The sequence below is a fragment of the Rhinopithecus bieti genome, unplaced genomic scaffold, assembly GCF_001698545.2.
Source record: "Rhinopithecus bieti isolate Rb0 unplaced genomic scaffold, ASM169854v2 scaffold_1918, whole genome shotgun sequence".
In the NCBI taxonomy this organism is placed as follows: domain Eukaryota; kingdom Metazoa; phylum Chordata; class Mammalia; order Primates; family Cercopithecidae; genus Rhinopithecus; species Rhinopithecus bieti.
Window position 1 is genome coordinate 1,653,185 of NW_016803680.1, and position 15,955 is coordinate 1,669,139.

The 15,955-nt window shown below is 44.4% G+C and overlaps 1 protein-coding gene across 1 annotated transcript in view; it reads right to left on the reverse strand.

The window, feature by feature from the left end:
- Positions 1-15,955, reverse strand: part of DNAH3 (dynein axonemal heavy chain 3) — a 215,466-nt gene that overhangs the window by 110,838 nt on the left and 88,673 nt on the right. The window contains 7 exon segments of the mRNA XM_017850181.1: positions 641-754; positions 982-1,090; positions 2,743-2,941; positions 5,568-5,682; positions 8,721-8,831; positions 11,171-11,263; positions 13,347-13,548. Of these exon segments, the coding sequence (XP_017705670.1) occupies positions 641-754; positions 982-1,090; positions 2,743-2,941; positions 5,568-5,682; positions 8,721-8,831; positions 11,171-11,263; positions 13,347-13,548 (943 nt within the window).

The following is a 15,955-nucleotide window of genomic DNA, read 5'->3' on the forward strand; positions in this document are numbered from 1 at the left end:
CTCAGGTGATGCACCTCCCTTGGCCCCCCCAAAGGGTGGGATTTCAGGTTTGGGCCCCCCCCCCCGTCAAAAAATTTTTTTAAGAGACAAAGTCTCACTCTCACCCAGGCTGGAATGCAGTGGCTGCATCAAAGCTCACTTCAGCCTCGAACTCCTGGGCTCAAGCAATCCTCCTGCCTCAGCCTCCTGAATAACTGAGGCTATTTTAGTTTTGTAGAGACAGGGTCTCAACTGTGTTGCCCAGACTGGTCTCAGACTCCTGGGCTCAAGTGATCCTCCCACCTTGACCTCCCAAAGTGTTGGGATTACAGGTGTGAGCCTCTGTGCCTTGCTATACAATCATTTCATGCTCATCTTTGTAGCATGAACTTATGCGGAATATCTGATGTATAGTAGCTGCTCAATAGTTTGGAATGGGCAAGTGAACGAACTAATATGATGGAGAGATGGGGAATATGTGTATAAAACATGCATCTCTCTCCTTGAGACTCCTTCTGTTTAATTCACTAAGTACCTGCTTTGGAGGTTCTCATGTCTGCCATACAAGAGACATAAGGCCCTGTTATTAAGGGGTGCAGAGCCAAGAAAAAGTCCCCTCCATGCACAGCTTCTTTGTTTTGCATCCTAGAGGCAGAGTTACCTCGATCCTGTTGAATTCATCAAAGCACGCCCATGCTCCAGCCTGTGCCAGCCCCTTGAAGAACTTCCCCATAGCTTTGTAATCCAAACCATCGGAGCAGTTGAAGACCACACACTAGAAAGAGGGAGGATGTGGGTATCATTCAGGGTGGATTGCATCCCATCTGAATTACCCTGCACCATTCAACAGTAGTGGGCTCCTCTCTCCTTGCTCTGCCTGAAGGAGCTGGGGTCCACGCTGCCTGTTAATGCTAAACTATCTTAAAGTTCATGCTTACTTCCCAGAATAGGGGTGCAGAGAGGGCCTGGAAGAGACGGAGGGGATAGATGGCATTTCCTTACCTGCTTAGCCAAGGCTTTGGCCAAATCTTTGGTGGTTTCTGTCTTGCCAGTCCCAGCTGGACCCTCTGGAGCACCCCCAAGGTTCAGCTTCAAAGCTCCCATCAGTGTCCTATGGGAAGAAAATAGGACTTCAGTGCTTGAGGTCTAAGACCCAGGAAAGAAACTGGCTTTTTATTTATTTTGACTCATACAAATATTTAGGTTAGTGCTAAAGTGACTTTAAAGTGACAGTTTTTGCCATTGAAAGTAATGCTAAAAGCTGCAATGACTTTTGCACCAACCAAATAGTTAAAAATTTTCCCGATTATATGAGCAATACAACATCACTGTAAAAATTTCTATTTTACTCGGCATTATAACCTCAGAGCCCAGCACATGAGTGGCACCCATAAATATGTGTTTGAATGAATAAATGAATATGTGCATATATATATAAAATAAAAGTGAAAATACTCATAACCTCCACTTTCCAAAGATCACCAGTGCTAATGGAATGGTGAAAATAAATATATTTATCCAACTAGATTATGAATTATTTTTTTCTTTCGAGACAGGTTCTCACTCTGTTGGCCAGGATGGAGTGCAGAGGCATGGTCACAGTTCACTGCAGCCTTGACCTCCTGGACCCAAGTGATCCTCCCATCTCAGCCTCCCAAGTAGCTGGGACTTACAGGCACACACCACCACACCTGGTTGATTTTCGTATTTTTTGTAGAGATGGGATTTTGTCATGTTGCCCAGGCGGGTTGGTTTCAAGCTTCTGGGATCAAGTGATCCACCCACTTTGGCCTCCCAAAGTGCTGAGATTACAGGTGTGAGCCACCATGCCCAGCTAGACTATGAACTCTTAAGTCCAGGAGTCATATTTGATTCCATTTCATAACCTCAGTAAATTAATACAGTTCCTGGCATGTAATAGGTGCAAGATATATGTTAGAAATGAATGATGTAATAACTGTGGTTCCATGGCCCTTGGTATGAGTCTCTATGTTTTTCATTTAGCACTCTATCTTGTAATCATTTCAATATGTCTCTCCTGAACCCCCAGTTAGATTTAGGGTTTCTTGAGGTCATGCATGGTGCACAGGAAACTTCAAAAAATGGTTGTTGAACAATGAGTGAAATAAATACATGAATGAAGAGCAAAAATCATGACCATAAAAAAACAAGTGGTTGAGGATTTTGAAGGGAGAAAACATTCCCAAGCATTATTTTTGCAATCTAAAAAACTCCCACTGTAAGGAAATATATAAAAGCAAAGAACATCTAAACATCACAAAACCGACAAGTTCACAAAATCCCGATCTCAAAGGCTGAGTTCCACAGAAAATGTCAGAGCACTTTGCTGAGCACAGAATGGCCAGATCTTTTCATGAGACTGGCTGGCAGAGCATAGAGACCCCTTGGCTATGTTCTTGACCTCACTTCTTGTCTATGTTATAGCCATAGGATCTCCAAGCACCATCTTGATTCCTGCCATTGGAGAGCCCTCTACGTCAAGTCCTGTGTCATGTTCATAGACGTGCACCAATATTCCACTTGTTGGTTCAAATATATTGATTTGCACTAGAACTATTACTGGGTTCTCATTTCTAGCCTGAAGACCTAGTTTGCATGCCCGTCTTTGGGACTATGGAGAATCTAATAATCTGAAGTGTGAAGGGTAAAGGTAACCCAAGACATCCCTAACTTTCCTCCCCAGAGTCTTCTTCCCCTGGAGTTCTCCATTCACCCGTCAGATCTAGGAGCTCCAGAGTGTACCTGTAGCAGCGGTCTGTGAGGGGTGTGATCACCAGCCGAGGGGAGTTTCCCAGGTACTCATAGCCATACAAAGCTTCTGTGGTGATAATCTGCACCTGTACATCCTGGGCCACCCAGTAGTAGCGCAGCTGTGAGATCCATTGGAAATCATTCAGATCAGAGACCCTGTCCTCAATTAACTTGGCCACCACGTCACGGGCTATTGGGACACAGATGCAGAAACACACACACAGAGCCATCAGAACAGAACTCTCCATCTTCGTAAGCTCTTCAGTTAGAAGTGGATGTTATCAAGGTCCCCCCTTCTCCAAACAATTTTATTTTATTTATTTATTTTTTGAGATGGAGCCTTGCTCTGTCCCCCATTCTGGAGTGCAACGGCGTCATCTCAGCTCATTGCAACCTCCGCCTCCTGGGTTCAAGCGATTCTCCTGCCTCAGCCTCGCAAATAGGTGGGATTATAGGTGCAAGCCACCACACCTGGCTAATATTTTGTATTTTTAGTAGAGATGGTGTTTCAACATGTTGGCCAGGCTGGTCTCCAACTTCTGACCTCAAGTGATCCGCCCACCTTGGCCTCCCAAAGTGCTGAGATTACAGGCGTGAGCCACCGCGCCCGACCCAGACAATTTTAGATTTCACAAGCCTCCTTGCCCACCCCCACCCTGCACGCAGCAATATCTGTTAGAAGCTGGTATTTGCTTTCTCCCAAAACCAGGCAGAGAATCTGCTTCACTATCTTCTCTCAGACAGCACAGCAGAGGTATTAAAGGTGCGTGCTCTGAAATCAGACTGCCTGGGTTCAAATTCTGGTTCCACCACAACCTAGCTGTGTGACTTTGGGTAAGTTCCTCAACCTCTCTGTTCTTCAGTTGTGTAATCTGTAAAATAGGGATAATATAGTACCTACATTATGGGGTTATCATGAGGATTAAATGAATATATATGCACATACGTACATGCCTACATCTAGACACAATAGAGACAGCTATTCTTGGCGTATGAAAATGTTATACAGGTATTAGCTACTGTTATCATCCCCAAATTCTTGGAAGTCTGAGCCAGAGGGCTTTGCAATGCATACTGACTCCAAATGCCATCCTATTTCCAATATAACCCTTTTGTTCCCATTTCAGGCCCCTAGGATATCCTAGGAGAATGCAATCAGCGTGGCCTTATATAGAAGGGGAAGGAAGCCCGAGAATCCATGGTTAGATATATCCTTTCCATCTGGAGGCCTGAGAAACCAGCTGGAAGATATACATTTCTAGCGTTTCTCTTTTCTCTCATGGGACTGTAAGCCCTGATTTAATTTTATCCAAGTGACAGGGGTCTTGAAGTTGAAGAGTGGATCTAGGCTGATGAGAATCATTCATTATGTTTTTGGTAACTCAGGTGGAAAGCTATGGAGATCTCAGAGCTAGTACAGCAGACTCAAATATTCAGAACCTGGGGCTTAGAGAGGTAACTAACTTGCTGAGAGGCACACAGCTATAATAGCAAGCAACAGAAGCGCCTGTGTCTGTCTGCTTCTAAGCCTAAGGGACTTTTCAAAGGGTTGCTTCCATTGAACCTTTCCTGCCTCTCTGTGACAGTCTTCTTTATTACAGTAAAATCCAAAACCCTGCAGGGAAGAGTCCTTGAAGACGATTATATCCACAGCTTTTTCTTCCCTCCCAAGGAATTTAATTCTCCTCCTGGCTCTTGGGGAAATATACAGGGGAACCACCTGATACGTTCTCCCAAGGAAGAGGGTATAGGGCAGGAGTATGGTATGCCTGAGGGATCCAAGAGGAAAGCGAATTTCAAGGGATTGAGCTGGGGATGCCTTCACCATGCAGTGTGTGTATGTGCGCTTGCATGTGTGTGTGAGTGTATATGTGTGTGGGTACGTGCGTGTGTGCCTACATGCATGCTTGTGTTTGTGAACCCAACCACACTCGGGTACCCTGGACAGTATAACCACATCTGCACCAATTATTCCTAACAGCTGAGCATGTAGCTGTATGAAGAGCACATTTTCCCTTCTCTCTCCTTGATGTTATGCTGGTCTAACTAATGAAATCAGATTGAAGTGAGCATTAACCTGAGGGGAATGAGATGCCATGAAATGCCAGTAGGAAGCTGGGTGTGTGAGCAAGAGACTCTGTTCCCAAGCAACCAGCCTGGTCCAGCCCTAGTTTCCTTGGCGATGGAGAGAGGGTGTGGGGGTGGTTTGTTTTATATAAAGACCCCAGTTTTTCCTCCTCCTCCTCCTCCTCTTCCTCCTCCTCTTTTTTTTTTAAAGGAGGAGCTGGAAGGCATCCTGTCTCACCACCCACTGCTTGCAACATTGCCCATTTCCAGTCCCTTAGGCTTGGAAGCAGACAGACATAGGCGCTTCTCTTGCTTGCTATTATAGCTGTGTACCTCTCAGCAAGTTAGTTACCTCTCTAAGCCCCAGGTTCTGAATCTGTGAAATGTCTATGACCACTTAGCACAAAGCCTGGCACCTAGGAAGGATGCAAAAATATTAGCTACAGTTAGCCAAGGAAATGATTCCACGTTCGTGAAGCTCAGAAATGACTTTGGCCATCATTGTCTCAGTACAGGCCCTGCTTGGAGGGCTCCTGGAAATCAGTTTGGGGGTGGGAGAGGAAACACAGGTGGAGAGCCCTTCGGCATTGGCTTCTCTCCTTCCTCCTCCATCTTACTCTAAGTTGGAGAAAGCTCTCCCTAATGAGGAAGGAAACCCTGAATTATTCCATCCAGGAGAACTGAGATGAGCAAGACTAGACTGCTTCTCCTGGACAGTCAGTAATGACAGGGGAAGCCCACTGGCTTACCGTGGACATCGATGACCGTGAGGGCCCCGAGCGTGAGTCGAGCTCCACTGCTCAGCTTCCCTCGCACCAGCTGGACAATCTGTGCAATCTGATCATTGCTCTTTTTCAGAAAATTCTGGCAGGGGCAGAGGAGGGGACAATTGGTTACATTTGACTCTCCTCTCGTAATCTCTGTGTCAAGAAATGGTACCATGGACCACCGGATAGCTCAAGCCAGACTCCTGGGTGTCATCCCTCAAGTCCACCTTTTCCTTACCCCAGTCCTTAATCTCTGAATGAATTCCTAATGCATTGTGCTGAAAGAGGCAAGATTTGGAAGGTTTCATACTCCATAGTTTTATATTTATACTATTGTGGAAAAGGCAAAATTACAGGAGTGAGCAGAAAATACCTTGGTAGTTACTGGAGACTTGGAGTAGAGAATGCAACTGACTACAAAGGGCCTGAGGACATTTTCTTGGATGGTGTGGAACTGTCCTATATACTGATTGTGATGGTGCCTACACAAATGCATATGTTTATCAAAACTGAGAACCGTATGCTAAAAAAGGTGAATTTCACTGTATATACCGTAAATCAGAATTAACCTCCCAAATTGGAAACTTTTTCACATTAAAGAGACAAAGGAGCTATAAGAACAAAATGCAACATGTAATCCTAGATTGCATCCTGGACCAGGAAAAAAAAAAAAGATAGTAGAGCAATTGGCTAATTTTATTTATTTATTTATTTATTTGAGACAGAGCCTGACTCAGCCTCCCAAATAGCTGGGACTACAGGTGTGCACAACCACACCCAGCTAATCTTTGTATTTTTAGTAGAGATGGGGCTTCGCCACGTTGGCCAGGCTGGTCTCGAACTCCTGACTCAAGTGATTCACCCACCTAGTCCTCCCAAAGTGCTGGGATTACAGACATGAGCCACCATGCCCGGCCTGTCATTTCTTTTTCAAGATGACAAAATTTAAAATAGCCAATTTAGAAAGGTCTATAGAGAATAAAATTGTATCAATGTTGACTTCCTGATTTGGAAAATTGTACAATGGTTGTCTAAGATGTTAATATATGAGGAATCTGGATGAAAGATACATGAAAATTCTTTGTATTATATTTTCAGCATTATTGGTAAGTTTCATGTTATTTCAAATGAAAGGGGCAAAAAATAAAATAAAAAGAAAACTTAAAAAGGAAAAAAAGACCACCCTAGGTTCAAACCCTGCCTTTCCTACTTTCTAGCTATGTGGCTCTGGGCAAATGACTTTAAGCTTCCGAGTCTCAGTCTCCTGGTGTGTCAAATGCAATTTTTTTTTTTTTTTTTTTTTTCGAGATGGGGTCTTGGTCTGTCACCTAGGCAGGAGTGCACAGGCACAAACATGGCTCACTGAAACCTTGACCTCCTGAGCTCAAGCAATCCTCCCACCTCAGCCACCTGAGTAGCTGGGACCACAGGCACGCACCATCACTCCTGGCTAACTATTTGTAGAGAGGGGGTCTCACTACGTTGCCCAGGCTGGTCTTGAACTACTGGCCTCAAGCAATCCTCCCGCCTTGGCCTCCCAAACTATTGGGATTACAGGCATAAGCCACCATATCCTGCCCTAAATCTAGATGATTATAGCTGCCTCTTCAAGCTGTGTTGAGGATTAAATGAGGTAGTGTATGTGCTGTTGGGGCTTCTCCCCACATCTCTCCTAAACACACCTATTCCACAGCTATTCTAGACCAAAGTGTCTTCCTGCTGGAATACACCATGCTTTTCATCTTCAGGCTTTTGCATATTCCAGGTCTTCTCTCTGGAACACTCTCCCTCTTATTTTCTGCTCAGCTAATCCCTACTTATATTTCAGGTCTCCTCCTAGACACCACTTTTCTGGGAAATCTTCCCCAATCCTAACTTCCCTCCCCTCACTCTCTTACTCTTTCCTTCCTTCCTATTTTCCTCCTTTCCTTCCTTCCTTCCTTCCTCTTTCCTCCCTCCCTCCCTTCCTCCCTCCCTCCCTCCCTTCCCTTCCTTCCTTCCTTCCCTTTCCTTCCTTCCTTCCTTCCTTCCTTCCTTCCTTCCTTCCTTCCTTCCTTCCTTCCTTCCACCCACCCTCCCTCCCTGCCCATACTTACTGGATATCTGTTCTTTCCTTATCACAGTTCTATAAAAGAGCCTTTTTCTCTCCCCCACGAGACCATAAATCCTTGAGGTCAGGGACTATGTCTGTCTCATTCACATCTAATTACCTTTGTTAGCAGCAGTACCAGCACAGAGCAGATGCCAAACCAATATTTGTTAAATGAATAATAAATGGCTGGAGGGAGGGAGGGATGATTATTCTGTGTCAACACCTGCTTCCTTTAGGATACGGAGGCACATCACGCAGCGTGCATGCACTCCAGGGCCTGGGTGTATGATGGGGAACATTCTCCCTATCTGTGGGTGGGAAAACTGGGGCACATGAATCCACCTCCATCACAAAAAGTCAGAGATACTGTCACAAAAGTCAGAGGATTTTAGAGTTTCTAAACTTGGAAATGATGTACGTGAAAGCAGTTTGGATGTGTACAGTGCAATATGTCTATTAGGATTTATCAATATGGAATCTGTATAAGTCTAAACAGTGGCCAAATTTTATGTTCTAATTTCAGTTTATACAGCAAAATATAGGAAATTAAAACATATTCTAATACACAGCCAATTCTCTAAGAGCAGTAAAGGAGATCTGGTGAGATATTCATGGGGAATAAGACCATGGAAGAAAGGCTGAATATGAAGTTTTCATTCATCCATTTAACAAATATTTGGTCAAGCATGGTGGCTCCCAGCACTTCGGTGGCCCCTTGGCTTAGGAAGAATACAGGAGGTCTCCCTTGGTGGAAATTCTGCCAGGTTGGCCCCTAGAAGCCCAGGGTATAAGACTTAGAATCCTGTAGTCCAGAATTTCTGTCTGGGAAGGACTAGGAAAGGTCTCGTACCATAGAATTGCAGGACAGCTCAAATCCCAAATTCTCCATCCCACTGTCTTCATGGGAACCCTGATGCCTGTGATGCTATGAGCCCAAACGATTTTTGTTTAGACAACAAAACATGGCTACTCTAATTATACATCATTCAAATCCTAATTGATGCTTGGATCTCTTCTGTAAGCTTCGCAGCAAGCTCACCTACCGGTAAGGTATTTTCCACCAGGGCTTGGGACACCTCCTGGGTCCAAAAGATGGAGGAGACACAGATAACCACCTGTCCAGGCCACTGTAAGACCCAGTGATTTCGAGCGACCTGGAAAAGTGCAGTGGGCATGTTGTAGGATCAGTTCACGTGTGGTTTAAACTAAGTTTACAAAAACACGCCCCAACCACCTTATCCCCGCAACAAAAACAAAATTTTCCCCCACCCTCAGATGCTACAAGGCTTGACATCTCTGGGATTACCGATTTATGTCTTCCTTTCTGAGTTTTATGAAAAAGAAAAAAAAAAAAATGCCAGTCATCTCATCAACTTTGCATTTTTTCCATGCTCCCATTCATCAAATTTTTCCATAGTTATAATCAAGGTGATGTTCAGAGAATTCTCATAACTACTGTTTTTTAATGGCTACCTAATATTGCAGTGCTGAGTCACAACTGTCTGAGCTGTTTCCCCACCCTACAATTTTTTTCCCTCAAGCTACAGATCAGGAGTGGGCAAACTATGTAATAAATTTTTTCATAAAGTTGTATTGAAATACAGCTGCAGCATAAAAAAGAATGAGTTCATGTCCTTTGCAGGGACATGGAGGAAGCTGGAAACCATCATTCTCAGTAGTCTAACACAGGAACAGAAAACCAAACACCGCATGTTCTCACTCATAAGTGGGAGCTGAACAATAAGAACACATGGACACAGGGAGGGGAACATCACACATCAGTCCTGTCAGGAGGTGGGGGACAAGGAGAGGGAGAGCGTTAGGACGAATACCTAATGCATGCGGGGCTTAAAACGTAGATGATGGATTGATAGGTGCAGCAAACCACCATGGCACATGTATACCTATGTAACAGACCTGCATGTTCTGCACATGTATCCCAGAACTTAAAGTAAAATAAAATAAAATTTTAAAAAATTTTTAAAAAAGAAATACAGCCGTGCCCATCATTTAAATATTGTCTGATGCTTTTGTGCTATAAGGGAAAAGCTACAGCACCCATTTACTATACATATGTATCTTTTTTTTTTGAGACGGAGTCTGGCTCTGTTGCCCAGGCTGGAGTGCAGTGGCCAGATCTCAGCTCACTGCAAGCTCCGCCTCCCGGGTTTACGCCATTCTCCTGCCTCAGCCTCCTGAGTAGCTGGGACTACAGGCGCCTGACACCACGCCCGGCTAATTTTTTGTATTTTTAGTAGAGACGGGGTTTCACCGTGGTCTCGATCTCCTGACCTTGTGATCCGCCCTCCTTGGCCTCCCAAAGTGCTGGGATTACAGGCGTGAGCCACTGCACCCAGCCAACTATACATATGTATCTTATAACATTATGTTGTATACCTTAAATATACGTAATAAAATTTATTTTTAAAAATAGTTGCTTTGGGAATGTGGCCTGCAGAGTTGAAAATATTTACCATCTGGCTCTTTACAGAAAAAGTTTGATCTGAGGATGAAACTTAATAGATTTGATTTGGATGAAACAATTTCATACCAGTAACTGCTTTTCTTTAATTTTTGATTCAGAGCATGTCATAGGAAAAGGGATTGGTCTTTCATTTTACAATGCAAATACTATTTCAAGGGACAGCAGGGTCAGTCCCCAGGACTTTAGTGTGAGGGTGTTGAGTATTGCTTTGTTCTGTGGGTCCTGGGAATAAGAAAGTAAGAAAGTTAGTCGGTTGGCCGGGAGCAGTGGCTCATGCCTGTAATCCCAGCACTTTGGAAGACCGAGGCAGGTAGATCATTTGAGGTCAGGAGTTCGAGACAAGCCTGGCCAACACGGTGAAACCGCATCTCTACTAAAAATACAAAAATTAGCTGGGTGTGGCAGTGGGTGCCTGTAGTCCCAGCTACTTGGGAGGCTGAGGCAGGAGAATCACTTGAACCCAGGAGGCAGAGGTTGCAGTGAGCCAAGATTGCACCACTGCACTCCAGCTTGCGAGACAGAGTGAGACTCCATCTCAGAAAAAAAAAAAAGAAAGAGAGCTAGAGTCAACATGAATGTTACTATAGGCTGGGTATCAAGTTATTCTGATAGGTTCTTTTGTCTTAAGCCTTACATCATAACTGTTTCCCTTAAAGCTTGGGGAACATGAGTTATGCCATTCAGGGCATCTGTAAGGTAAATGAATTATTAAGGGACTCTAAATAGACCTTGTGCCATTAATTCCATTTGACAAAAAGGACTAGTCCGTGGTAACCAGAGGGTTCCAGCTAACCCTCTTCTCTTGCATCACCTGCTTCTAACTGCCAACATCTCACCAGGAGTAGGTTCATTGCCCCAGGGTTCACAGGTAAAGGAAAGAGAGGTACAGAGGGACAGGTTTTGGTAGAAGGCAGAGCATCCAACTGAACTACTGATACATGAACCTTCTCCCCAATGTTCTCTTTAGTGCACTAGTGTCCCGGCATGTGTACCCCAATTCTTGTTTACCTTGACATATGCTTCAATCCCAAGTCCAATGACTTCTCGCATACTGGCAAGCATCATCTGCTCCACCTGCTGGAGCCACTTTTCCACCATGCCCTATGGAGCAAGACAGAGAGAGGGTGCAACAGTCAACCAAAGCCCAGAGGGAGGGACAGTGGGCAGAACCCAGCTTTCTCTCTGGACACGGTTGGAGGGAGGCCAAAGACTTGGCACCTTTTCAAGTCAATATTCTCTCTTTCCTAGTTCTCTCTTTTTTTTTTTTTTTGACACGGAGTCTTACTATGTCGCCAGGCTGGAGTGCAGTGTCACGATCTTGGCTCACTGCAACCTCCGACTCCCTGGTTCAAGCAATTCTCTTGCCTCAGCCTCCCGAGTAGCTGGGATTACAGGTGTGCACCACCACGCCTGGCTGATTTTGTACTTTTAGTAGAGACGGGGTTTCACCATGTTGGCCAGTATGGTCTTGACCTCCTGACCTCATGATCTGCCCGCCTCGGCCTCCAAAGTGCTGGGATTACAGACATGAGCCACTGTTCCTGGTCTCTCTCTCTCTCTCTTTTTTTTTTTTTTTTTTTTTTTAAAAGACAGAGACAGGGCCTTGCTCTGTCATCCAGACTCGAGTGCGGTGGCACAATCCTGGCTCGCTGCAGCCTTGAACTCCTGCCCAAGTGACTCTCCTGCCTCAGCCTCCTGAGTAACTGGGACTACAGGCACATGCCACCATGCCCAGCTAACTTTTAAATATTTCTGTAGAGCCAGGGTCTCTCTATGTTGCCCAGGCTGGTCTTGAATTCCTGGCCTCAAGAGATCCTCCTGCCTCAGCCTCCCAAAGTGCTGGGATTACAGGTGTGAGCCATGTCACCTGGCCCCAGCCAATATTCTTTATCTGGCTTTACACTTATTTTCTGTATTCTCAGAAGCGTATGCCTTCTAAAGGGGCAATAGATTTTTTTTTTTTTTTGAGACGGAGTTTCACTCTTTTCACCCAGGCTGGAGTGCAATGGCACGATCTCAGCTCATTGCAACTTCCGCCTCCCTGGTTCAAGCGATTCTCCTGCCTCAAGTCGCTGGGATTACAGGCATGTGCCACTACACCTGGATTTTAGTAAAGACAGCGTTTTGCCATATTGGCCAGGCTGGTCTCGAACTCCTGACCTCAGGTGATCCACCCACCTCGGCCTCCCAAAGTGCTGGAATTACAGTGTGAGCCACCATGCCCTGCCCATTTTTAATATGCATTACTTTCATGTCATTTTCTGAAACAGACAACTTCTCAGAAGGCAAATGAAACATCTGTCAGTTCATAAAATAAATTGCATCTTTTAAATGAACAGCTCTGATTCATGCATTATTCCAGTGGGTCTCAAACTTTGCTGTTCCTTGAAATCACTTGGAGATCTTTTAAAAATACTGATGACTGACTCCCATCCCTAGACTTCCTGATTTAATTGGTATGGGATGCAACCTGGTCATTTGGATTTTGATTAAAGCTCCATAGGGAAATTCAAATATGCAGCAAATTATTCAGTGTTAGAATTTCAGGTAACTGTAGCTGTTGACTTCAGGTGCTTGTAAGCTAGCTGGTGTCTGCATTGGTAATGTGACTCCTGGTTGCTGCAGTTTATATGTGTGGGTGGCAAAAACAGTCAACAAAGCAAGGCTAAGCTTGCTTGTCTATTTCCACTTGAGGATGCTGTCACTGAGCAGAAATGGAAGTAATTTATACTTTACTCATTATATAAGGACATATGTATGAAAACCCGAGTTAAGTAGCATTACAGCTCTCATTGATTCTATGATGTTTTATTGATCTTTAAAATGAGTGCCCCGGGAATCTACCTGTTTAACTGAATCGCTTTCAACTGAACTCCGCACGTGGAAATCTAAACAGCATCGGCTGTTTTGATCAGATTCCTGCAATTGACTCCACATTGAGTTGGGTTAAAATCCACAAATTTAATATATCATGTGGGTTGCAGTATAATCTCCGTCTTAGAGATGGGTACACTGAGACTCAGAAAGATTGAGTCACTTCCCCAAATCTTCAGTCATTACATTGTGGAACCTGAGTGTTCCATACCCCAGGCAGTCTGGAACTAGAGTCCCAGTGCTTAGCCAATATGCTCTCTGGTTTACTTTGTTATGGAGAAAAGAACCAAAAATGGGTAAGAGGAGTTACCTTGGCATTAGCTGGGTAGATTTTCTGGATGAATGGAACAGTTTCTTTTTCTGAGCTGATCATACCTACAATTTCCAGATTGTCTATAAACTCGAGCTTGGCAATTCCTTCAAAGCACTTCTTCAAGTGCGGCTGTACTCGGAGAGGGTCCTTTGTCTCAGACAAGATTTCCAGTAGCTCATCATTTGATAGGAAGAAGAACCTATTTCAAAGCAAAGAAAGATGGTAACTGCAACCTCTTCCAAGAACTTTTTCTAGCAAGGTGATACTCTCTGACAAGTAGTCCATACCTCGGTGAATACCAGCTATGTCCTGCGGTCTTCACAAAGGCCCATTCTCTTTTATCACTTTTCATCTGGGGCATGGAAGGTGGAGTTTTGCTTTTCTTAAGAGATAAGGTCTTGCCATATTGCCCAGGCTAGACTTGAATTCCCGGGCTCAAGCAATCCTCTCTCCTCAGCCTCCTGAGTAGTTGGGATTACAGGCATGAGCCATTATATCCAGCTTGAAGATGGTTTTGAATCTGAGATACCACACTTGATCTTAGCTAAAAGGTCAAGAAGCGATGGTTTTGACTCTGAGAGCAAGAGAAAGAATAAAAGCTGGCATATGTGGGTTTAACAGGGCTGGGGGATGGGTGCTATCAGCTGAAAAGAGCCCAGACAGAACAAGCAATTCTCAACTTTGGCTGCACTTTAGAATCACCTGGGGAGCTTATACAAAATGCCAGTGCCACAGTCCCACTGCCCAGAGGTTCTAATAGAATTGATCTGGGGGTGCGGCTGATGAAATTTGTATTTTTTTAAATTTCAGGTCAGTTCTAATGTGTAGTCAGTGTTGAGAACTGCTGGGTAGGGGCAGGAGAGAGAGACTTCCTTGTCTTTCCTTCTCTCCATCCATGCAAGAACATTGTACAGGCATGATACAAGAAAGCAAATGTTAATAATGAGCCTGTCTACATGCAGAGGCCTCTACCATCTTTCATTTTATTTATTTATTTATTTATTTATTTATTTATTTATTTATTTCGAGACAGGGTCTTGCTCTGTCACCTGGGCTGGAGTGCAATGGTGCAATCATAGCTCACTACAGCCTCGGCCTCCAGAGCTCAAGCAATTCTCCCGCCTCAGCCTCCCGAGTAGCTGGGACTACAGGCGCATGCCACCACGCCCGTCTAATTTTTGTATACTTTGTAGAGACGGGGTCTTGCCATGTTGCCAAGGCTAGTCTCAAACTCCTGGGCTCAAGTGATCCATCCACCTCGCCTTCCAAAGTGCTGGGACTATAAGGGTGAGCCACTGCACTCGGCCCTCTACTATCTTTTAAAGATAATAAGACAATTTCATCTCTTATTCAGGCCTAAAAGCAGCAACAATAAACCAGAAAATGTCCAATGTTCAAACCTGTACTGTGACCATCAGGCTGAAAGTTCTTTGATGGAGGGATTTTGTGATTATGGTCTTTACCAAATATGGTGGATTACAAAAATGGCCACGATATTTACAGTTCCTCTCATCAAGGAGTGGAGTCTGTTTTCACATTTCTCAAACTTGAGCTGGCTCTGTGTCTTGCTTTGGCTAAGAGAATGTAAGAGAACATGAGCCTGTGCAAGTTCTAAGCCTAGGCATCAAGAGGCCATGATGCTTTCACTCTTGCTGCTCTTAGGAACCCTGTGACCACCACCTTATAAATAAACCCAAGCTAGTCTTCTACAGGATAAAAGACATGTGACCCAACTACCTGTTGCCCAGGCAGTAGGAAGCCAATGACCAGACAAGCAATTAAGGATGCTGACTGATGGCTAACTGCAGTCATGAGTGAGCCCCAATGAGACCAGAAGAACCACCCAGTCAAGCCCAGCTCAATCTGCCAACCTACAGAATTATAAGCTAAACACATGATTGTTATTTCATACTTCTAACTTTTGGGGTCATGTGTTATTCAGCAAAGCAAATGAATACACTGTATCTACAGTGTTGAGCAAGTAGAAAGAGTAATAATTATTTGTTGATGACCAACTAACCAATATCCAATGAGATGTCAATTTCTCCCACTCCCAAGTGAAATTCAAATGGGTGATCTCTACAGATATGCACTCCCTCTATCTCCATCATGTGCTATAATGAATAAGGCTCAATGGCCATAAGAGTAATAATAATACATTTTGTATTGTTTTTTTCGAGACGGAGTCTTGCCTGTCGCCCAGGCTGGAGTGCAGTGGCCGCGCGGGATCTCAGCTCACTGCAAAGCTAGCCTCCGCCTCCCCGGGGTTTAACGCCATTCCATTCCCTCCTGCTCAGCCTCCGAGCAGCTTGGGCTACATGGCGCCCGCCCACCTCGCCCGGCTTAGTTTTTGTATTTTTAGTAGAGACGGGTTTCACCCGGTGTTATGTCCCAGATGCTCTCGATCTTCCATGACTCTGGGTCCCCCCGTCTCGGGGCCTCCAAAGTGACTGGATTATCAGGCTTGAGCCACCGCACTCCGCCCCATTTGTATAATTGTTTAAAATTAAAATCTTTTTTTTAGCAATCTGTATTTTCAAGATGAAATTAACTTAAATTATGTGGCTATCAAAAACATTCTCAAAGTGTTTGCTAAGAGTATTTAA